Source organism: Scomber scombrus, chromosome 17, assembly GCF_963691925.1.
Source record: "Scomber scombrus chromosome 17, fScoSco1.1, whole genome shotgun sequence".
NCBI classification, from domain to species: Eukaryota; Metazoa; Chordata; class Actinopteri; order Scombriformes; family Scombridae; genus Scomber; species Scomber scombrus.
In genome coordinates this window covers 7,310,356-7,334,779 of record NC_084986.1, presented here as the reverse complement: position 1 = coordinate 7,334,779, position 24,424 = coordinate 7,310,356, and the positions used below count along the sequence as shown (strand labels likewise).

The following is a 24,424-nucleotide window of genomic DNA, read 5'->3' as shown; positions in this document are numbered from 1 at the left end:
TTAAAATGTGCAAATATGTAAAAGGGGAGGGTGGTGCTCAAAAGGAGTCTTAAGGAGTAAAAAATGAACATGTAAATAAAACTGGCAGGACAATTTCTAGAAATACATTTTGATGGAATATGGATGAAGATGAAGAAGAAGATTAATAAGAAGATAGAGGGAAGAAGGAAGATAGAACAAGAAGAACAAAGAAGATGGAAGAAGAAGATGAAGAAAGAAGAAGAAGATAGAAGAAGAAGAAGAATATAGAAGAAAGAAGAACATAGGACAAGAAGAATACAGAAGAAGATCGAAGATAAAAGATAGAAGGAGAAGAAACAAGATAGAAGATAGAAGAAGAATTAGAAGAAGAAGATGAAGAAGAAGAAGGCGTTCCTATCTTACCAGGTTATTGTCATCCTGGAAGGCGTAGTGCAGGGTGGTGATCCACTGGCAGTCCCCATTTACCAACACGTCTCGCTCCTCCCGAAAACACGCCGTCTAAGAAAAAAAAACAAAAAACAATAAATTTCACACTTATCAAATTTAATGTTGTATAATTAGAGTGCCGTAGTTAACCCGAGAACAACAAAACAAAACTGGGATGGGTTTTTTTTTAATGCTTGTAATCCTAACGCCCACATTCTTCTTATTTATCTGTGTAATATACTACGTGACACCACTAATGATGAAGACATTCTCTTATCACCTGACCCTCACGTCTACCGGGAGGTCAGAGGTCAGGATCTTCAACAGAACCGCATACTCGCTCGGAGCTGACAAGGATTAACGATTTTGGCTCAAGGACACTTAACAACAACTTTCAGCCGCTGTGCGTTTACGCTCATTTATGTAATCTGGTTGTTGTCGGCTTTGTGCGGTAACCTGATTTCTCGGTTTTCTTAATTGGACTAAAAAAGGATTAAGAGAAATCCAACTATTCCTGCTTGGTTTTTTTTCCTGAAGAAGCTTCTTTTCTCGCCCAAGTATTAACTTTAAATTATAATCCTTAAGATTCATTAAATTTCATTAAATCAAACCCACATTTATTGTCTGCAAGTCATGCAATTTATTTCTACATAGTAGTTTTTGTGCAAGGTTGCAGACCTAAGCACAAGAGATTCACAGGAAAACAATGCAGGCATGTAATCCAGAGAAATTATTGATTGCTGTTACTGCGGTAACCACCCGTGTCGCCAAATTAACCAGAACGGAAATCTTAAGTATAACCAACCTTAACTGGGTTTTTATTAGGAGAGAATCTGCATGACAAAGAAAGCATAACTGTCATCGACCAGTAGTGTAGCAGTGCCTCCTTATATCCAAAATAATTTAATCCAAAAATCTGAAAAACTAAAACTCTAAATAATGTGTGATGTCTCAAAAATGACCCAGACCTCTCACTGCTCTGTCAGTCCAAAACCTCCAACCAAGTAAGAAAAATAACTACTTCAAGCTGCTCACATCAGTCACTGAAAATATGCCAGCCTCTTGAAAATTAAAGTATAATATATAGAGGGGAAATCTGATTACTAATCAACTTCACATAACCAAATGTGTAACAGTAACAAGGTTGTTTTACTGTTTCCAGATTTTCAGCCTTAAGATGATTTCTCCTAACGACCAGGTATCTTTTGTGAATGTAACCAAAGTGCAGATAATGAAAAGTCTCTTATAAATTCTCTGTCAGTTTCTCAGACTATATTTCCGATTATTTGTACATAAATACACTGAAACATACTGCAGACTCACTTGAGAATACAAGTCAGCATCACTTCCAAAAAAACAAGGAAGAAGCGGAGTCTGAAGAAGGAAACTCGACTGGATGTTAACATGTAAATTATCCCCGAGTGTTTGATGTTCACTCTCCGTGACGACAGTTACATGCTCGGTGTGCACGGTTTACAGTACATCTGCTGCTTTACATTGTTTCCCATGTCCAGACTTTTGTACATACACACAGCAGGGAGCGGTTTTGGCCTATGACGTATGAGGCATGAAGATTGAAGACCCAGGGGACCAACAGGAATGTCAGACTGTCAGGAAGAGGTCGATGAGAAAAACATGCAGCGGCAGCTCCTGCAGCTCAGGCAGCGACATGTTGTGTGAGCATCTATCAATGAAGGCCTGATCTGAGGCTGGATAACCCAGGCATGTGGTTTCTTCTTGACAGTGTTTGTAAATGACTCATTATTAATATTTTCTTTTAATACTGCAGCACTGGTAAAGTATCTGACACCAGTGCTGGAGTGATGCTCACCTCGGCTCGCTTCAGCATCTCCCATTTGTTGAGAATCTTCATAGCGAACACCTTGTCTGTGTTTTTCACCTTTACCACTGCAACCTGCACACAGAGGAGAAGATACGGATTAATCATTTGTTTAACAGCCGACAACAAAATGAGAAGCATGTTAAAAAAAAGAGCAAAAGGAAATTATGAATGTTATTATAACATTGGAAAGAGTTACATCTTTGTCCCGAGGCAACTGGAACCAGAGCTGCACAAATATTATATTCATGTGTGATTATGTGAGCTTTTAAACAGCAACTGAACCTAATTAAAATGTTTTAGTGCTTGTTTCCCTTGTGTGTTTTCTTTTGAGGTCCACTCTGTTTGCCTGCATTTTTTGCTTTTACATTTTTATGGTCTTTTTTTTGTTTTAATCTGGTTTTCATTGTTCTTCTTGCCTCTTTCGCATTGATTGTATATTTTTATTGCCTTTATATATTTTTTTAAGTTTGCATGTTTTTAATGGTGTTTTCAAGTTTTGTGTTCACAAAGAAGTACTTTGAATTTTATTTCTGTGAAAGCTACAATACTAAATACATTTATTATTGTTATTAGTATGATGTTTCACAGTTCCACAAACAATTATTATGCAATTTGGAAAGCAAAATATAGCTAACAAAATAATAATTGTTACAAGTTACAAGCACATAAAAGTCATTACATATTGTATCTGATATGTTTGTTGATATTTGCCTACTGTATATTAATTTGTAATCATCTGTCAATGTTAGAATAGAATGGTATAGAATATGTTTATTGTCACTGAACAGTAACTGTACAACAACATTTCAGTGCTTCTCCTTTTCAGTGGCATATAAAAGAACAAATAATTACCAATTAAAAGATAAAAAAGATTGAAAAAGAACACAATTAACCTTGACTCGAATGTAGAATTAATAAATTAATAAATAAACAAATGAATAATAATTTTGCACATTATATTGTATTGCACACTCCAGCAGGAGAATATTGCATGTAGCATGAATTATTGCGTAGTGTTGTTTGATAGAGACCACTTCCTTAATTGCACATGGGTAGAAACTGTTCATTAGTCTGGAAGCGCGGCTCTAACATAGACCTGTAACACCTCCCCGAAGGCAGCAGAGTGAAGAGGTGATTGGCAGGATGAGTAATCATCTGTACTCCTTTGGTAACATAGATTTCTGATCTTTCATGCCAATAAAGGCTGAATTTGAATTTGAGCCAATAAGAAACCGGTTCAAGGTTCGAATCTGTAACCAGGGACCTTTATTACATATCAGTCGCCAGCTCTCTCTATTTCTCTGCTGTCACCTCTGTGCTAAAATCATTTAAAAAAGTACTTTACACAATATCTGACACGCTTTGTCCTTTGAAGCCAATAAAGTTGAAGGATAAAACAGAAGGAAATCATGAATCAAACTAAACCCTGAACTAAACAATGGCAAACAACAAGAAGAGGAGGAGACGTGGAAGAAGAAGAGGAGGAGGTAGAGGAAAGATGCAGGAAGGATTCAGGGTGGAGGAGTGGATAAAGAAAGATGAGTTGTGAGCTGAAATAGGATGAGGTCAGTGAGAAAAAGGAAAGGATGAAGCAGAGAGAGGACAAATAAGGAGAAGAAGAAGGAAAGAATAGAAGGTAGAGAGGAAAGGATAGTAAGGAGGGAGGAGGGAAGAAGAGGGAGGAGGGACAGGAAGTGACTGGAGATATCTGGATCACACTCCTCCTCTTTCACACACACACACACACACACACACACACACACACACACACACACACACACACACACACACACACACACACACACACACACACACACACACACACACACACACACACACACACACACACACACACACACACACACACACACACACACACAGCCTCACACAGCTGCTGGACACTTAAATATTATTCATGCTTCCAAGTTAAAATCTGCTGTGTGAGGAGGGAAAAAAAGAATTAAAAAAACCTTTGATCACTGCATCCAATGACTTCAAAATGGCCACAAATCAATGGTGAATAGACAGATGTGGACAGATATGAGAGTTTGGAAAGGAGTTGCTGATCCCTAACTGTGGTTGAGCCATGTTAATTTTTTTTTTTTAAAGGATAATAAGCCACAAAAAATTGCAGCTAAATTTATTTTAATTCCCACTCGGATCATTTTATCACTTTAGACCACACACACTGACTTGAATAATTAGGTTAATAGTGGAGATCTTACAAGCTACTAGTGCTACTCTCCCTGCTCTTATCCACAATATTACACAGTGTTAACTAATCACAATGTGAGCGATTACTTAACACAATCTCAGAGAGGTTAATATCTCTCTTTTTTTTACCACCTTACACTGCTTCACTGCCCCCTTTCTTCTTTGTGTTTCTAATACCCTCTTGTGCCTCCTTAACAACACAGCCAACTGCCAACTTTCCCTTCGCTGATAATTGCTGAACATTACCAAGATAAACTTCCTCAGCTCTGGCTTCACATTTAACCAAAAAAGGAGCTCGTATGAGCTGCTGTGACAAACGGCTTTTGCAGAGCTGAGCTGACAACCCGAAGAAAACGAGGTCATGAAAAACTGATTTAATAAATGTGTATATTTGTCTAGAAATCAGCTTTTAATTTTGAGCCTCTTGATTGCAGAAAAATAGACAAGATGCTTCAAAATATGTATTTAAAAAATGCAACATATAAACACAGAGGCAGGAATTTGTAAGTGAACTCCACACACACACACATGAGGGGATGAGGAGTGAAACAAACACAGGCGCCCATGCAACAGAGGGGTCTGTAGTCTATTAAATGAGCTGGGGAATGCTGCTAATGCAATACAATGATAACATTCCTGCAGTGTTTGGATTTCCCCTAGTGATCCCTCACCAGAGAGGAGGAACAGAGGAGGAAGAGAAGAGAGAGGAGAGGAGAGGGGAGCACACTGTTCTTGGCAACGCCTGGCTGTTTTTGCCCCTGCCCCTGCCCCCTCCTCCTTCCTCATCTCATCTCTCCTTTCTTCTCTCTACTGTTCCTTCCTTCATCTTGTCCTCCTTCTCAGGCCTGCGGTCGACTGCGGGGCCAAAGCGAGGCTGAGGTTGAGAGTACAGTTTGCGTGCGTCTATCTGTCTGTATTCATGAATAAAATTGTAGGTGTGTGTTGTTTTTTTTAACCCTTACATACTGTTTGGGTCAAATTTGACCCGTTTTGACATTTGACAGCTGTAAAAACACCCCAAATGTCTTTTGCTGACTTTTCTTATTATTCTTACTTTTTGGTAGAGGTGCTACTCATTTTTTGTCCAATGAGGCTGATCTGGGTCAGTGCAGCCACTGAAGATGATTTGTTAGCTTAAGTTTTAAATGCGTCTTCAAATTTGGATTTATCAGTCAGGAGCATGCATGTAACCACAAGTCGGGTTTTTTCTTAGAGCAATGCAACAAGCTGCACACTAATATTTGTTTTACACTTTACTGTCGTGACATAGCCTACATCCTCTAACCGCTGACCTGCACCAGGCCCGAGCATCGTTTGGCCCCTGTTTGTGTTGAGTGTTGTTGAGTCCTAAATGGGGGAGCGTTCTCATAGACAGCAGGGCCAGCACACACTGCTCCATTCATCCGACGAGCTCCACAACAACACGCACCCGCGCCATTTCTCTGCCCCGCTGCTGACAATAGGAGGATGAAATCAAAACAATCTGCACTCAAGCTCTCTCCTCTCTCCAGCCCCCCTCTCTCTCTGACTCAAACACTTTGTCCTTACTCCTGTTTTCCTGCGTCTGTGTCTGTCTTTATCTCCGTCTCTGTCTGCAGCCTCCATATCTTTTTTTTTTTTTTTTTTAACTCTCTTAGTCAGCTTGTCTGAGACTCTCTGTTCCCACATCTCTAAGTTCACTTTTCTTAAAAGGAAGACTCCACTGGTTTAGCACTGCTCCCTTATACACACTGACAAACTCACAATTTTTTGTTTAAAAAATGATCAATTTGAATGCAGAAGAACCAGAGGTAGTGTCTTATTTATTCCACAAATGATTCTTCTTTGTCAAAATGATGCCTACGCTATCCACAATTTAACTCCACGGCTATTGGTTTGTCCGTTTGTACTCGAAAATCAACTGGAACGTCACCTGAGGTTGGATTTCTGACACCAGCCATAAGGAAAAACTAGAGTTTAGAACAGTGCTGGTAGTTGGTTGTTTATTTAATTTAACCTAAACTCACATGTTCTTAATAAGACTTTGCGTACAGGTGGGTGATATGACGATATATACTAGAGCCAGACCGATATAACGGTCAGCTGATATTATCTGCAATCATCAGTCTATCACAGATTTAATGGTATCGGCACATATGTTGTTCGATATACACCAATTTTTAAAAAGTTTTATAGCCACCATATTATGTATATTTGATACTTTTTCTTAATTCAAGTTTAATATATACATTCATGTACATGTCGCCAATTGGTTGCTCATGTGGGAATGGTGGGTCTCTTTAAATTAAATTAAAGAGAAAGGTCTAGACCTGCTCTATGTTGTAAAGTGCCTTGAGATGACTTTTGTTGTGATTTGACTGATTGATTGGTGTTTTTTGTTTGTGTTTTATTATTTATTCTTTATATATATAAAATTATAGGCCAATATCAGAATTTTTAACTCTCTAATATAATATATACATTGTATATACTAAAATGACAGATATGATAATAGAGAATTTTATCCATATTAAGACAGAGGAGCTCATAAATTTGTGGATTTGTGTCACATACATAAGACCAAAATCCTGCTGCAGATTCAAGAAGTGCTACTTTAATCTGATTAATCTTTAAAGTGAGCAAAGAAGAAATACATGAGACTTAATCTAACCAGACGGCCAGCTGCAGTCTAGTGTAGGCTAACATGACGTCTTACTTTGGACATAAACTGATCTTGTTGCCTGTGTGACAAAGACGTTATTTACCATACTTCCTTATTTCTGTTTATTACACCGTGACGGTAACATTTAAACTACAACACAATACACTGAGTATATCTATATCAGGTGATTACAAAAAAAAAAGTGAAGACATGGGATTGGCGATGCTGTTTGTCCGCATAATTTAATTCTTCTGTCATGTAAAACTCGTACTTGCACAGCTGGCTTAGTGAAAAGGGCAGAGTGGAATTTTACCACAAGGTAGCACCATTCATGGGTCACACCACATCACTGAGCACATACCCGAAACACACACACACACACACACACACACACACACACACACACACACACACACACACACACACACACACACACACACACACACACACACACACACACACACACACACACACACACACACACACACACACACATAGACACATGACTCACACATGCACATACCAGCAGTCCTATGCAGTGGCTCAAGTGAGACCATTTAGTATTTTGTGCTGGTAGTGCAGCTACATGCAGGCAGGTGTGTTCAAATCTATCTCCATCCATCAATCTATCACTTATGGGATTTCTTTCTTTTTTCTGTCTCCCCCTCTTTCTCTCTCTCTCTCTCTCTCTCTCTCTCTCTCTCTCTCCGCCTGTCTTCTCTCTGTCAGAAGGAATTCACTAACTTGTTTGTACAGATGTGTTCAAACAGTTTCAGAGATGACATGTTTGGAGATGTGTTACAAGGCAGCAAATGATCAAATCAGTGCTGAAAACCCCACCTCTTTTTTTTTTTGCAGGACATTGACATTATGTAAATGTCTTCTTGGCGAAGGATCACAATACCTGTCCCTCCAACATTCCCCAGCTTTGACATCATTACCTGAAACCCAGTGACAAATTTCAACCTCCCTGCAGGCACACATAAAAAATAAAAATAAAAAACAAATTTAAAAAAATTAAAAAACCAAAACACGTAAACCCGCATCAAACAGGTTCGCTGGAGCACTAATTTGCTTTGCTGTTCACGGGTTAAGTGTGAAAGGAGAATTAAGAGGTTTTGTTCAAACTGCAAGTAGAGTCATGCTCGTGTAGCACAGACTAGTATTATGCAGTGCTACAGGAATGTAGAGGAAAGTGCTCCACACTATCAAACTCTTTATAGCTCAGGTACTAATGTATAAGGGTGCAAGAGAACAGTCTTTAACTAGCAGGTAATGTCCCCAGGATCATATTGCAAAAAAAAAAAAAAACACTTCTGCCTCAAGGAAGGTTCAGATTTTGAGATTCCTCCTGTCGAAACAGACAAGTAGACAAAAAACATGCACTGCAGATGATGCATGTAAAAAAAAAAAAGAAGAGAAAAAAAAGAAAAGGTAGAAATGCTTCAAACTAACCTAGAACACCTGTTTTCTGAACAAAAGAGTAAAGGGAAAAAAAAGAAGAGAGGGGGAAAAACCAAATTGTAGGTTCTCAGCTTGTATGGTAATGGGATTTTTTTGCATGGCGATGCAGAAAGTGTTTTACCTCTCCGAAGGCTCCTCGTCCAATCACCTTCAGGATCTCGAAGTCGTCTTTGTGCAGCCGCATCTGCTTCACTTTGGAGGTGAAGGGTTTGGCTGTAGAGAGGAAGGAGAGGAGATAGAGGGTCAAGGTTATTAAAAGTTAAATCTGACTCACTATATCTTCAGCACATTAAAGGCAGATTAATAAAGAGCGCCTGTGTCGATATCAGGAGACATTGTTACATTTTTAGGCTTCATTATGGGGGGGGGGGAGTACAGCAAATATTTTAAGCGAGGCGATTGTGCAAAACCATCATCCAGTAAATTACATTGATAACATGAGGTTTATCAGAACCCGGTTTTGCAATTTCTGGAGAAAAAGAGAAAAATCTTCAGTTTGTTGGAAAGTTAGACGAGAAAAAAAAGGAAAAGCTGTTAGTTTAATAATGAGCAGATAGACAAGAGTATCCGCATTGAGTTGAAGTTGGTTTAGAGTTTGTATTAACCAGCTGGAATTTTATCAGCAGTCTCAACCGCGGCTGATAAACTTCCTGACTATCAATTTACATTTTCCTCATGTCAGCAAAAAGACAATCACCACTGCACAGATGTTAGTGAACTTGAATAAAAAAAGTTCAGGCATTTAACCCTCACATACTGTTCATATTCTGAACTTCTGAAACAAGTAAAGACCCCATGAGTCACAGATAAACATGATTAATCCTTAATAAAGCTTTTAGAGTACAGAAAGAGTTTAGTTTTTATGATAAAAATCTATATTAAAAAAACAATATTATGGCCCAATGTTACATAAAACAGAAGAACAAAACTTTAATTATATTGAATGTGGAGAATGAACATTTTTTGAATGATCATTTTTGAAGTTTTGGATAAATATGGGTCGAACATACTACAAAAATGTAGTTCTTTGTATACTGTGGGTCACATTAGGGGAAGTCATCACATTTCAGGTTAATGGAAAAAAGGATTTTTACAGCTCTCAGATGTAAAAATATGCTCTTATTCTATAGCACAAGCGTATGTCAAAAACACAATTCCCCCCCTCTATAAGTCATGAAAGGCTTATCAGAGTATGAGTGACCACCTGGTTCTTTATAGCACATGACACCGGACACACAGAGGCTGAATGATAAAGCTAGCTATTGTTGTGCCTGTGGTTATGGCTCCTGGTGGTGGTGGTGGTGGGTGGGGGAACTTGGGAGGGATCTGTAAGGTTCTGTGCCGGCGTCCTCTCACAAAGCTAGACAGAGATCCCATCTACAAAGTCAGCATTTCCCTCATTTGTGAAGAGCTATTCAACCACTTCCTGGTTTACATGATCTCAGCAGGCCTTGGATAACCTGGATTGGCCGCGAGTTCACCAAGGTCAGCGTATTGGTTACACAGATACACTGATTTTTCTGATAAACAAAATATTTATATTACACTCCCCAGTTTTACTTTTACTAGCCGACACCCATGTTTTTGTTTTTTGACAGCATGGCTTAAGCATAATTAGTACACAAAGAAGCGAGCGTTCATATACAAATACACACAGATGTTTGACTTTTACAAACAGAAGCTCCTTTGGTTAACAAAACACAAAAATCTCCATCTGCTATACAAACATCTCCCTTTTTTTGGCTTCTGCTGTATGTGTGTGTATGTGTGTGTGTGTGTGTGTGTGTGTGTGTGTGTGTGTGTGTGCATGTGTGTGCACGTGGACCACCAGCCAGTCTGACACTCTTAAGACCTGTCTACGACCCCTCACTGGTCAAACATGATGTTAAACTCATCTGGATGCCGTGACTTTTACAGAAGCTTTAGCTGTTGAGGGACTTTTTTCGCCCACTGTGAGAAAAAGGGAAATGCCTGCTGAAATAAAACAAACAGGACAATCATAACTCCGCAACCTCTCACTAACGCTCCCTCCTCCTGACTCCGCTGACAGCTGGCCTGGCCTGTGGTGACTCTGGGAGTAGGGGGGTAGAGAAGTGCCATGTCCTGGCGCACCTTACTACTAGACCCTGAACAAACAAAAAACCATTATCTACTATCTACTCCAGGCTGATTTAACCCTCACATACTGTTCATATTCCGACTCTTCACAGTATCCCCTCATTATTAGTCTCAACCAGATTTCTGCACAACAATCAAGATTAATCCTTAATGAAGCTTTCAGAGAGCTGAGAGAGTTTACACTTCTCATTTATGGAGCAAAAACATGAACTATTTTAAATGTGAACAATGCAACAGTATTTATATTTTTGAATAAATATGGGTCTAAATGGTAGGTCACTCAACATAAAATCAAATAGTCAAGTGACGTTTCCAATTTATCCTTCGGTCGTCTCCATGGTAACCAGATGCTATCCTCCAGCCGGCTTGTTCGGTTACAATATATCACCCAGTACGGGGCTAACAAACAAAGATGTTACAAGTTATCTAAACTTACAGTCCAAAATATCAATAAGGAAGTTCAGTGAAAACTACAGTCTCCATGGCAACGTTAGTAACAGCATCACATAGGTGGGGCGGAGTGGGGGGTTTTATACCTGCTACATCACCTCCGTCTCCATCACTGCATTCATATTGAGTGTCAATGCAGTAGGTTATGGAAGCATATAGGTTATATTAACTTATATTAATTAGTGCTGAATTAATTAACCAGATTGATTTAACTACAAGATTATTGATACACTTTGATTGATTTTAATGTGCAATGAGATGTTTATTTTAATGACTTTTAAACAGTTTGTACTCGTTTTTTTACCTGTTTACGTGTAGAGAGAGAGAAAAATAAGCAACAATGGGACTCGTGCATGGAAGCTCTCTGCTACTGTAGTCAATGCAGTCACTTTAGCTGATTATAATAGACGCGCTCTGCTGCGTCCATGCCCGATGTATTTTGGCTGCCCGATCACACTGCATGGCAAAGTACGACGGTGTTCTCAACATACCAAAATTTTCCAGGTGCGCAACATGAAAGGAAAGGAAAGTATTGAGCGATATTTATCAAAAAAGTCGAGCAAACAAGCATGAATCAGCCTTTATTCATCCCAGTCAGTAAGCCTGAGAACACATAATGTGGGAAAACTACTCAAGTCACTATTAACTTTCCTTTATACCCAATACAGAGCAGAGTGGACCAGGAAAATTAAAGTTATATCAAGTTGGCGATCAACTCTGGTGTATTAGGCGTGGTGAGAGACTTTAAAAGGGAACAGGATATCACCACAAGTTTGTAGAAATCATAACAAACACGGCTGTGACACAGAAGTGAACGAGCATTTCTCAAAAGGCTTTCTTGTGTACCGTTTCTTCCTCTTCTTTATTTAGTATCTATCTAGTACAATTTCCAAACTCAAATACAAATCCAGAGACAGAAAATGATCCTGACCTGCCAAAATAAATGAGATTGTGTCTTAAAAATAACACATCACCTCCCAACAGCCTCCTCTACAGTACAGACAGATGGGAAAATGCACTTTTAAGTTTAATTTAAAGCACAAAATCAACCAAAAAAACATTTTAAATCCATGAAAGACTTGATCTCTGTGCATGTGAGATACTGAGAGAAGTTAGTTCAATAAGGAAGTGTGTCAACGCTAACATCTTTCATTTAGGACAGGCTAATCCACAGGTTCTTGGCTGCTGCTTCCTGCCGCACATCCCATCATCCTTTTTTTCAACTGTATCTCTGCCAGCGCTCTGTCTTTAAGCCACCATATCCAACCTGACATGCATGTATGCAAGGATAAAGATAATATGTCACAACCAAATCCCCTTTGGATTCGTATTTTATTCGTATATCAAAGCCACGCAAAATCGCGCCGGAGCAGCACGATTAAAGCGAGAGATTAAAATCCACTAAATGAAGCCGTTTGATGTCTTCAGAATAAAGAAGAAGAAAAAACACTGTTCTCAAACGAGTTTGTCACACATTAATTGTTTATAACTGGATTCTTGTGTTTTATCTCATCTAATGGGTTCATGATTTTTTTTCATTTTGGTCATTAAAACACATTAAAAAAAAGTCCACATCATTTTAACCCTTACATATTGTTCATATTCTGACTCATAATTAGTCTCTACACCAATACACATTTATAAATTTCCCATCAGTCATTAATGTTTAATTAATCTTTCTGTTTGATTAGAAACATTCACAATCACTATTTTATTGTCTTGGAAAACATTTTATAGAATAAGATGAATGCAACATTTTAATGCTGATTTTCTTTAATAAACACAGGTCAAACTGCATTTGCATATATAAACATGTGTATCAGCTGCACAAAAACTGAAGAATGATGCATTTTATTTCCATTTTTGCATACTGTGGTTCACATTAAGAAAGTATGCAAGGGTTAAGTTTCACGTGCTTTGAAATAGCTGCAACATGAATTAGAAAAGATGTTTTTTTTAAATGTTTTTATTCAAAGTGTTAAATTCTTCACTTTTTGTCATGAGCTTAGGGATTTTATTTTAATAGCCAAAATGTCTTAAATACATTAATGAAGCCTTGCTAAGCAAACTGCAGTAGAGGATCTATACGCCTGCAGGTAGCTCATATCGACGCTCTTCACTGACGACAGCCAGGTCGATAAATGCTATTATCTCAAGAGGAGGGCAGATCCATTAATTCAGCACAGTGCACACAAGCAATGCAGCTGTATTCGCACTAACTGTCCTTTAAGAGTAACACTAACTCATCTTTTTTTCTTTCTTTTTTTTTTTGACGCTGCTGTTGCTTCCTGTTCAACTGTCATCCTGATTCTAAAGTGTTTATACTCGATGTTCAACTACGAAAGCCAGAGCTGTCGGGAAGAAGTTGTCTGAGCTGTCTCCATTCTTCATCTTTAACTGATCTGACACTCGTCGGGTCAGTCGATGGCCGCGTTCGTCGGAAGGCTAAAATACACGTTGAATTCTTAAAATGATACGAGTCGGGAGCGAGCAGGGTGGCGGGGGAGGCCGGAGAGTGAGTGAGTGAGGGGGGGGAGCAGTGTGGGGGGCTGGCTGAGAGAGGGAGAAAACACTGATTAGTAGCTGCACGCTGACTCAGGAGCTCCACTAAACCAGCCACATGAGAAATGTCTTTCATCTCTGAGCCAGGAGCCCACAGGCCCTGTCCACAACAAAGCACACATACAAATATAGACACATACAAGTATGCACACACACACACATATATATACACACACACACACACACACACACACACACACACGGAGCGAGAGATCTAGTTCCCTAAATCTACATCTGACACATAATTGCTGTCTTTCTCCGGCCTTGGTAGTAACACCGCAACCAAACAGATTATATAAATTGCTTTTCTGGAGAAGAAGAAAATCATCAGCCATCACTTCAACAGCAGCAGCAGCAGCAGGTGTTTTATTGAAGCACACAGCAGCTATTAAACTGTTATTCTGGCCTGTAATTTATAAAAGGAATTCAATTGTGTGCTCGCCCATATTTCAAGTAAGCAGGGTCAACCTCTAAAAAAAACACCCTACTTGCCTTCAAGGGTCTGAAATTAACACCCGCCAACGCAAAATGTGGGTAGATTTTCCATTTGACGAGGAAATCTCAGAAGGTTGTCCACCACACTGGCGCGTAAATGTTTATACCAAAGTAGACATGTTAAAAAAATATCTGGTTTGGAGGAAATTACTCATGTTTGTTTGTCCCTACAGTGTAGGCATGCATATGTGTTGTTTTTTTATGTACATCTAAACAGTGCTGCCAAACTACAGAGCTCTTAGTTTCATAGTTTACAGTATGAGACATCAGCAGCTCCCCGCCAGACTGTGACTTGCCGCCAGTCTGTGACTTGCCGCCAGTCTGTTGCCAGCTACCGTTAATTAAATAGCTTGTTTAATGCGTTTTATATTTGTCTCTTCTATTTATGCTTGACCCATTGTTTGTTTTTTATTGTGTTTTTTGGTATGATATTCTGTTTACATGCTGTATGTTGTATTATGTGAAGCATCTTGTAACTTAAGAGTAGTAGTGGTAGCAGAGGTAGAAGGTAAGAAGTAGTGTTCTTATATTTAGTAGTAGTAGTAAAAGTAGTGGTCGAAGTAGTAGTAGTAGTAGTAGCATTAGTAGTAGCAACAGTAGTAGAAGTACAGGCAGAAGTAGTAGTAGTAGCAGTAGCATTAGTAGTAGCAACAGTAGTAGAAGTACAGGCAGAAGTAGTAGTAGTAGAATTAGTAGTACTATTAGAAGTAGTTGAAGTAACAGTAGCAGTAGTAGAGGTAGTAGAAGTAGTGGCAGAAGTAGTAGCAGTAGTAGTAGTCTTAATAGTAGTAGTAGAAACAGGATTTAACCCTAAGATGTGGCGACATGTACGAGGAGTAAAGCCAACCTTTAAAAACAAAACCCACTGATGATGAAGCACATAAAAAACAGAACGTTTTGTCATAAATGTTGGTTTGGAGATAAACGTTTCAAGAGGCTGACTACAGTATGTATTAAAAAATAGTAGTAGTATATTTATCTACCAGTTTCCTTTGGCAGGTGAGTCACAAAGTTAATTTCAATCCTCTCTAAGCTCAGTAACATTTACGCAGGGATCAATGTGTCTTTGCTGTAGCTACGATGGATTCATAACGACATGATGCATCCCTTTTTTTACAACACACTGACAAATACCATACAGTTTGGTCATACATCTTAACTCACTAACTAAATATACAGGTACACCTAAACATACCAACATAGCAACGGTTGCTAAGACAAGGTGTGGTAGGAACCCCTGGCAATGCAAGGTGACTCTCCAAAGCTTTAGCATGACTGAGGCTCTTTGTCTTTTCAGGGGGTTTTGCAATGTGTCGGACGAGTGAGCCAAGATTGGAAAAAGACGACACGTCAGTCACGTTAATGCACTGTTTTCTTTGTGGGAAAAAGACATCCCTCCATCCGCACTGTGAGCGCATACCCACATGTGTGTGTGCTTAAAACACAAGAGGATACACATATACTCACAGTCTGCACTATGCAGAAACACACACACACACACACACACACACACACACACACACACACACACACACACACACACACACACACACACACACACACACACACACACACACACACACACACACACACACACACACACACACACACACACACACACACACACACACACACACACACACACACACACACACACGTGTTCAGCAGTAGGCCTTTAGGATGCAGTGAAACTGGAAAAACATGAGTGACGCCAGCTAATCCACACAGCCAGACTGGTTTAACCCAAAATGCTGAGTGCTTATCAGGCCCATCTTGCTCCATACCAACAAGAGAAGTCAAAGCCATTTTTTTGTGTGTGCGTGCGTGTGTGAAACATGGTAACAGCAGGCAAGTGTGTTCACTTAGCAGCCGGCCCACAAATGATACGCTCAGTCTGGGTTTCTTACATGCTATGTCTCGAGGGTGTGTTCATGTGAAATTTGTCTCAGCGTGTGTATGTGTAACAAGTATTTTTACATGTATTACATGTGTATGGTGTGTGTGTGTGACTCAATGCTGGGTGTGACTACATGACTTCTTAGTGATGAAATGACTGAACGAGTTATTTTTCAATGTTTATTTTTTAAGTAAACAGTAACCTGTATAAATCATATCATTCCAGCCCACCTATTTGTTCATCCCTTCTATATTTGTCCAATATATGATTTTTTATAGATTTGTTTTAATTTATTTAGTGATCTTCATTTCCTCATTACAGTTTATATAGATCAACTCCCTGTGCTGTAGATATGATTAAGTTTTGAATTTGTTCTCTCTAATTAATTGTTGTTTTTTTTGTTATATGGATATTACTCAGAGATCATGTTTACTTTCCCTCATCTGAAACCACACTTTGATGTTTAACTCTATACATGATTTGAGTAGTTTTGAAGTCGAACCAGGTCTTTAAATTTTAGTGCTTTTATTGTGATGAAGTGTGAGTTCGTTGGTTTTATTATATCAGTATAAATCATTGACTTATCTTCAAAAACTTGCATACATTTTCTTGTCCTATATCATCTTAAGGATTGTGAAAGTAAAAAATAAACTATTATAAGCAGCACTGTACTGTATTTTAAGTATTCTAGCTGTTAGAGGATTGTCACGTGTGTGTTCTGTTTTTCAGTACAAAAAGGGTCACACCCACCACTTCAGTGTCAATATTTCAGAAAAACAAACACACACAGTCACCTGACACATGCAGTCAGTCTTATACTTTCACAAAATGTCCCGGAGCAGACGTGTGTGATAAGCTGCAGAGTTCATGAACAGCTTAGCGTCCATATACAGTGTGTCATAAGACAAGTTCAAACAAATAAAAACTTCCATCTTTAATAAAGACTCACTTGGGAACAGCTTACGGCAGGTACACACATTACACTTTGAACTGCAGCGATTAATCACATAGTTGCCAAATATTTTAATAATCTACTAATCATTTTTGGTAATTTATTAGCAAGGAAAATGTCAAAACTTTCAAACTTTCCTGGTCTCGTTAGTGCTTTTTGATAATAAACCAAATATCTTTGGGTTATGACCTGTCAGACAATCGAGGATGTCACCTTGAGCTGTGTGAAGCATTTTTCACTATTTTATGACATTTTATACACAATAACTAACAGATTAATAGATAATGAAAATAGCACTAGTTGCAGCAGTAAGTAACCTTCCCTAACTCTGCTGTGTCTGTGTGTCTATATTACATCCTGGAGTACTGCTTACTTGTGCATGCTACATTTGAGTCATGTATCTCTAAGTGTTCACATATTGCCTGGTGGGTTTTTTTGCATTTCCTGGGAGATTTGGCGACAGTTCAGCAGACAGTGAATCAGTGCGGGAAAGAATAAGTCGACATGAAGAAAGGAGCCACGCTGAGCAGCATCAGTGAATGTATGAGACATGAATAGGATATATTCTCCATATACCTAAATTGATATATAATCAATCTTAATGTTGTGTTAATGTTCATATTATTGTTACTTTGTATTGTACTGCTTTGGCAACACTGTTCTGATAACTTTCATGGCAATAAAGCCCATTGAGTTGAATTGAATTGCATTAATGGCAAAACTTTTCTCTCTTTCATACAAACTGTAGTGAAGCATTACTTCAACTAATCTCCCAATCTCTACATGTAATGAAATACAGCATTTACAGCTCCTGATCCATCACATACAGGAGCTTTTCAGTTTTTCTGTGACTATATAAAGTTTCTGTGATTAGAAACAGTTTTATCCTATTCCTTTAACCTGCATGAAATGTATTTGTGTGTTTTTTTTGGTGGTGTTTCTGTCTTACATCAGCTGATTCTGAGAGCACTGATAGTTTTACAGGAGGTTGGAGGTAGTGTGAGGTAACGGTCGGACAGTTGTGTAAGTGCTCTTCACTCGATGCCAATGTCCGCTTCTTGTCTGAATTTGAGGAATTAGGGAACATAATTGTGGGATAAAAACCATGAGAAACAGAGACGGGGATGGAGAAGGAACGGAAAAAGCGATCAAGTTTGAGCTCGTGGGAGAAAATCGTGACACTGGGCAGGACGGAGCGAGAGAGGGAGAAAGAGAGAGAAAGAGAGAGAGAGAGACAGATGCATCAGCAGTTGAGTCAGTTTACAGTACGCGTCCAACCCCTTACACCCGGTGCCGTGCTCCAACCCCATCCCCAATTCCAGAGCAGAGACCGAACGGAGGGACATCTGGAAGCCATAACGGGGGATTATTTACAACCGCAGTGAGGTAACGACACAAAAATGCCGCTTGCAAGAGAGAAAGAGAGGGAGAGAGAGACGGTGGGGGAGACAGAGTGATGGAAAAGAGAAGAGAGAAAGAGAAGCTTTCCAGAATCTGACATGAAGAGGGAGCAGAGAGGAGAGAGGAAGAGACCCGGGGACGGCCTTCCCTTCCATCTGACCGTGACGGGACCGCTGGAGGGGGTGAACTTATCACACCTCATAAGCAGGCTGGGAGTTTTCCTAGACTGTGTAAACCTTTGGAGAACAAATACTCTGCGTCATAAAAAAAAAGGAGCAAATGACAGGCCTGACTAACTCTTTTCACTACGATTGTGCCAACTTCTGATTTTCCTGATTTTGAATGATAGCAGGTGAATAAATCTGACGAGAAGCAGGAGATCACTTGAGAAATCTTTGAGTTTGGCTAGAAAACACATGCTGGAAAATACTCCCTTACTCCCTCAAGTGCTTAAAAACTGTTAAATATCTACTGTTATATGTGGTCAGCCATTATTCCCCGCACAAAATTTTAAAGAAATCTGACATTAAAACATTTTCACTTTAAAAAAAAAAATCTAATTCAAATAAATGTACCAGCCCTGAAGTTTCCTGTGAGGTCATATAATCACAGGTTTTTCCCTAAATGATGCTGCCAGACTATCTATTACGTTATATGAATGTGACATTTTCTGTGCCACGGTGTCAGCAGAAACCCCAAAAGCCCAAAAATCAAACTGGTTGCACCGGCTCCTGTATCATTTTCCTGCTCCTGTAATCATCCCCTCATCCCATCATCTCTTACAGGAAGTACCAGTAAGGTTGTGTATTAAGACTACTTAGCTGACACATAAGAAATGAAGCATGCATTTGCTATTAATAGGAATAAAAAGCAAAAAGTTAAAAACTCTTCCAGACCCATCATGTCCTAATTTTCTATACACAAGGTTTTGGTGTACCAGAAATAAATGCTGGTTTATTACAAAAGGACTTCCTGGTTAAAACAAAGGGGCCAAATAAATATGACTAAGTGAGGGCTGAATAAATAGCACAGCAAGGTCATCAAAGGGGAAAAAAATGAAAGCTGTGCGATTCTAATAACCGAGCCCTTAAAAGGGAAAGTGATTGAGCGGCCCTTTTAAGCAATTCAGTTGCAAGTAGCTTAAAAATATCCCGTAAATTACCTAAATTACAGATGGAAATAGAAGCAGGCCCCTTTATGTCATAGCCAGAGGTTCTCCCAACAGATGTGTGTAGGGAGGCACGACCAACCTCAATAAAAAGGGTTTTCCATGTCTCGCTATTACGTAGCGTAGATATATATATACATACATATATTCACATGTGCCTCATTCCCACAGGGTGAGCACCACGGGGCACCGGTGGCACCGCAACACATATTTTTGTTATGTATAATGCATGTGCTATCAGAAGTGGGGGGGGGGGTGTACCCCATTAAATCAGTGATAAGCACCGGAAATCCTTGAAATGCAAACTGGGAATCATTTACATAGCACGTAAACATGCTTTGGAGCATTAAATTGCATTTAATGCTAGGCTGCACACCAGCGACACCAGAATTCCCAATGCTGTCTGTATTCAGTAATCCCCCCACCGCCTGCTCTCCCGCCCCCTCCGCCCAACCCCTTCACCACAACCAACCTCAAGTTCCCCTCAATGCCACTTTCCACCCTACATCTCTTCTCTTTCCATCCCTTCATTGCTTTTCTTACATTATCACTCTTCCCTTCTCAGCTGTCCAGTTCCTCCACCCTCTCCTTCCCTCTCCTTCTCTCTTGGTCGTTTTCGTCTGCTGCCTCCGTACATCTTTCTTGTCCCGTCACACTAATAAGAGGGCAGTATTGGTCAGAGGCCTTAAACTAAACAATCTGTGCCCCACGACATTAAACACACAAACAGGATGTTCCCAAAATATTAAGACCACAAACACCAAAGAAAAAAAGAGGGGAGGCTGGGCTTGACAAAACAATAGATCAGATCTAGTGTGTGTTACGACTCAAAGAGCGCTGCAGTGAGAATACACCCAGGCCAGCAATGTGAGAAAAACTGCCTCGGAGGGGCTGGGTTACATCAGTTTTCTGCTATCTGTAAAGGAAGTTTTCCCACTACTTCAAAGAATTCTTCAAGCCTGCACATCGACCTGTTCAACCCACATCGCAAACACGTTGATTTACACAATTCTGTGTCAACACAGCCTCCCGATACCATCTGGAGATAAAAAAGAGAGAGAATATGAAAGGGGCCTGCCAGGCCATGTTACCCAGCTTGCCTGCGTTGCCTTACTGTCTGCCACTCTGTTGGTGGTAGACGCACCAGGTGCTGCATTGTTCCTCTGCTGTGAGCTGATAGTGACAGAACGATGACTGCGATAAGACAGCAGGATGTCAGGAACATTCTTTTCACCATAATAAACCTGATTATATTACAAGATGTTACGGTACCTGAGTTACACATTATAATGCTTTGAGAAACAAAGTTTAATTTGATTTACTGCTTCAGAGCACAATTTGTATGTAGTTAAGGGGGCAATCATGAATGAGTGAATTGAATTGACTAAAAAATGTATCATCACTGTGCAGCCATGTTGCACAGGAGGCATGTGGGGGAAATCAGATGGCATCACTACACTGATAACCATCCTGTGGTAGAAAATACACTGGTGTTAGATTTCAAATTTGTCGCTCCATTTAAAACAGTAAAGTTTGCCAATGAGCTGAGGTGGCATGTCTAAACAGATCAATTTAGATTAATTTAAGCCATCAAAAGTGCCTTTGACAGAGTTTTGTTCTTTAAAAAACAGTCCTATATATAATATTTGATGCTTGCCCGGTGTCTGTCTCCACTTTGGAAGGCGCTGCAGGCTCTGGAGGTAACTACCAGAGACACACTTGACAGCTGTATGAATCTTCTGCTTTTAAAACGCCAGCAGAAACACTTGCTGCTCAATCCCAGGAACAAATGACTTTATGGCAGCCTCTGTGTGTGTCTTCACAGGCCCAGAGCTCCCACATCAGCCTGAAAGGGAAAAACACTGCAGGCTGGTTACAAGAGCCAGAGCTAGGAATACCGGGCATGTGTTGTGGGAATGTTCAGCAACCTCGGACAATATTTTCCAATACCGAGGGCATAAAAATTTAAGCTGGCACGGCGCTCGAGCTACAAGAATGTAGTCGCAGCACACTATGGCAGCTCGTCAACTTCCTGCTGCACCTTATAAATTTCAAAATCGGTCAAATTAAAGTCGCCCCTTCGCTTAAACAAAAGTAAGACTTTACTGCCGGGTTTTGTTCCAGCACCGACATGTCACAACATCCTGACAGATATTACAGCACAAGTTTCCTACTGCCTTTTCTGGGCTCATCCTCTCCCAAATATCCCCCCTCTACCACCCTCTCTCTCTCTCTGGATGTCAGCAGCTTGTGGAAAATGAGAGGGGGGCAGGGGGGAGGTTGTTACTACGCTACAGACCTCCGAGGCTCAACTGGTACAGCCCAGCACTGACATTGCACCATTTAAGGGTTTGATTCCCACTGGGGCCACCCATACTATAAACGGACCCACCCAAATGGAATGAAAGCATTTACTAGGCGTTCGTTTAGAGCTTTGAAGAAAGAGTGAAGCGGACGACAATAAGGAAATTCAGCTGGAAGTGGCAGACGGGGAGGAGAATTTATGACAGTTTTGAGTAAAAGAGATAAGAAGGAGGAGGAGAGAGAAAGAAGAAGGTGAAGAGAGGGGATGAGAAAAGGGGAAAAAGAGAGAGGTGGAGAAGAGAAATGACAACAGAGAGCGAGGGGAAGATGAGCAGAGAGGTAGGGGGAGGGGGGAGCAAAGAGAAGAGTTGAAAGATGAATGAAGATTAAAAGATTTGCCGTCACTGGAGTGCCATTTACTCCAGAGGTGACCCAGGTCTCTCCTATTCAACATTCAGATGTATTCGGCAGCTGGCTCCCTGTGGCGATTTGCGTCATGATGGAGGTAACCGAAGCTCCCTTTTCATTCTCTGGAAACGAGCCCGGCTAGGTGTGTGTGCTCCTGCTGCGTCCGACAGGAAGGACCCGAAGCTACGGCCAACATGGAGGAAACCAGAACCACAGTGACGGAAACCGAGCCAACATCGCACGTTTTCATAGTGAATCATTCACAAAATTTACATTGTTTTGTGTCACTGAGGTTCATGTTTTTGTTGTATTGAGCACATTTGATCCGGTTAGTTTTAGTTTCACGTTTCAATTATGCAGCGAACTGAAGAATTTGACATGACATACCTACATCCTGTCATCATCACCTACGTGGGCAGCGTCTCACTATACTTGACACCGACTAGTTTGTAGACAGATGTGCCTCTGATGTTGGTGTGTAGCCTTCTGTTGCCATTTGAATTAATGGAGACAAATAAATAAAATGATTCCTTTCGTTGCTATTATAATATTATTATTTTGGCATTAGTACCAGGCGGCATTGCCCAGTTGACTTTTTACAAGGTTGTTGGATTATATTTCTCTCTGACGGTAGCCTGCCAGAACTTCCTGTAATTGGTCCTAAAGTCTGAATGACCGAACCATGACTCAGTTCCTCTTTTCATCCCACCGGGGTTTGGCTGTTTCACACCTGTGATTTTGGTTTCAAATCAAACTGAAAAGCCTGAAAGTCCAGACCAAACAATGTAGATGCAAAAAGGCCCTAATATGGCCTGAAAGTCATGGGTGTGGTACAGGTCAATCAAGTGTGACCAATCAAAGGGCCGAAACAAATGACAGGACCAAAAAAGGAAAAAGAAAGGCAGGCAGCTCAAGTGACAAACATTTAATGATGCAGCTCCTGACTTTAATTTCTTCCTGTTAATAAGAAATATTTTTGGTCTTAGATGATGAAAAATGAGGCATGTTCTCAAGAGATCTGCCGAATAAAAAAAATAAAAATAGCTGCCTGAATTACTAAATAAATAATAAATGTGTTTGTGCAACTAAACTTTTTATATGGTTAAAACTTGAATGTCGTTAACGTCAAACTTTGCTTCAACATCAAATATCAACCCTTTAAAAAGAGTTGTGTGTAAATTAAACTGATAAAGGATCATTATAAGCGGTGTAGCGCTACACTAAATCCATAGAACGGTATCTACCTTGGTTCTGGGGTCATGAAGAGGTGGAAACTATTACCGAAACAGTTTAGTTGTGCTGCAGTGAATCAGGACACCTGCTGACAGCTCAGAACTGGTTCTTACGACGTGCTGTGTCACCACATTGGAAATCAAATGTGTTTATAGTCGTTAAAAAATGGCTTCACTCACAGGCAGCGTCACAGAGAGGGGAGGGGGGCTTGGGGGACATTATATCATTTAAATAGCAAAATAATGGCTCATATTTTGATTATAGTGTAGCACTTGGTCAACAACATGAGAGGATTGTCCAGCTTTGCTCTCCCTGTTGTCAATTTGACGACAGTGACACATGAGCATGGTAACCAAGGTAACCAAGCTAACTTGGCTAAACCGACTAGCATTCCTCCATGAGCGCGCTACAGCTAAGCGATGCACTGCCAAAACGTTCTGGGTGGGACTGGCGCTCTTGAATTATTGTTCCGCATGTCGGAGTAAGTGGATTAATTGACTATTTTGACACTAATTGTTTGGGTCGTGGAGCGCACCGATCCGAGGAAAGTCACGTACTGAACCGAACGTCCTGTACCAAAATGGTTTGGGATGAATAAATGTACCATTACACCCCTAGTAATTATATAACCAGAGCTTCCTCCTATTTGTGGATCCACACACATGGATGAAATCAGAACAAAACAAAATCCAAAAATACAAGAAAAGATTTTTTTTTAAATCTGAACAATTCATTGGCAATTTATGTCAAAACCTAAAAAAGAATATATTTAACACCACAACTCTGCTATGAAGTTCACTTTTCCATTGCAAGTGGTGTCCTCTCCTGTTACAAAACAATAATGGGTAGTCTGTGAAGTCAACTGA

The 24,424-nt window shown here is 40.0% G+C and overlaps 1 protein-coding gene across 5 annotated transcripts in view; it reads right to left on the bottom strand.

The window, feature by feature from the left end:
• Window positions 1–24,424, bottom strand: part of cdc42bpab (CDC42 binding protein kinase alpha (DMPK-like) b) — an 85,216-nt gene that overhangs the window by 39,302 nt on the left and 21,490 nt on the right. For all 5 annotated transcript variants that reach the window (XM_062436646.1, XM_062436649.1, XM_062436648.1 and 2 more), the window contains exons 2-4: window positions 8,692–8,783; window positions 2,240–2,323; window positions 385–480 (exon numbers count right to left, since the gene is read on the bottom strand). In XM_062436646.1, coding sequence (XP_062292630.1) covers window positions 385–480; window positions 2,240–2,323; window positions 8,692–8,783 — 272 coding nt within the window. The remainder of the gene's footprint in view (window positions 1–384; window positions 481–2,239; window positions 2,324–8,691; window positions 8,784–24,424) is intronic.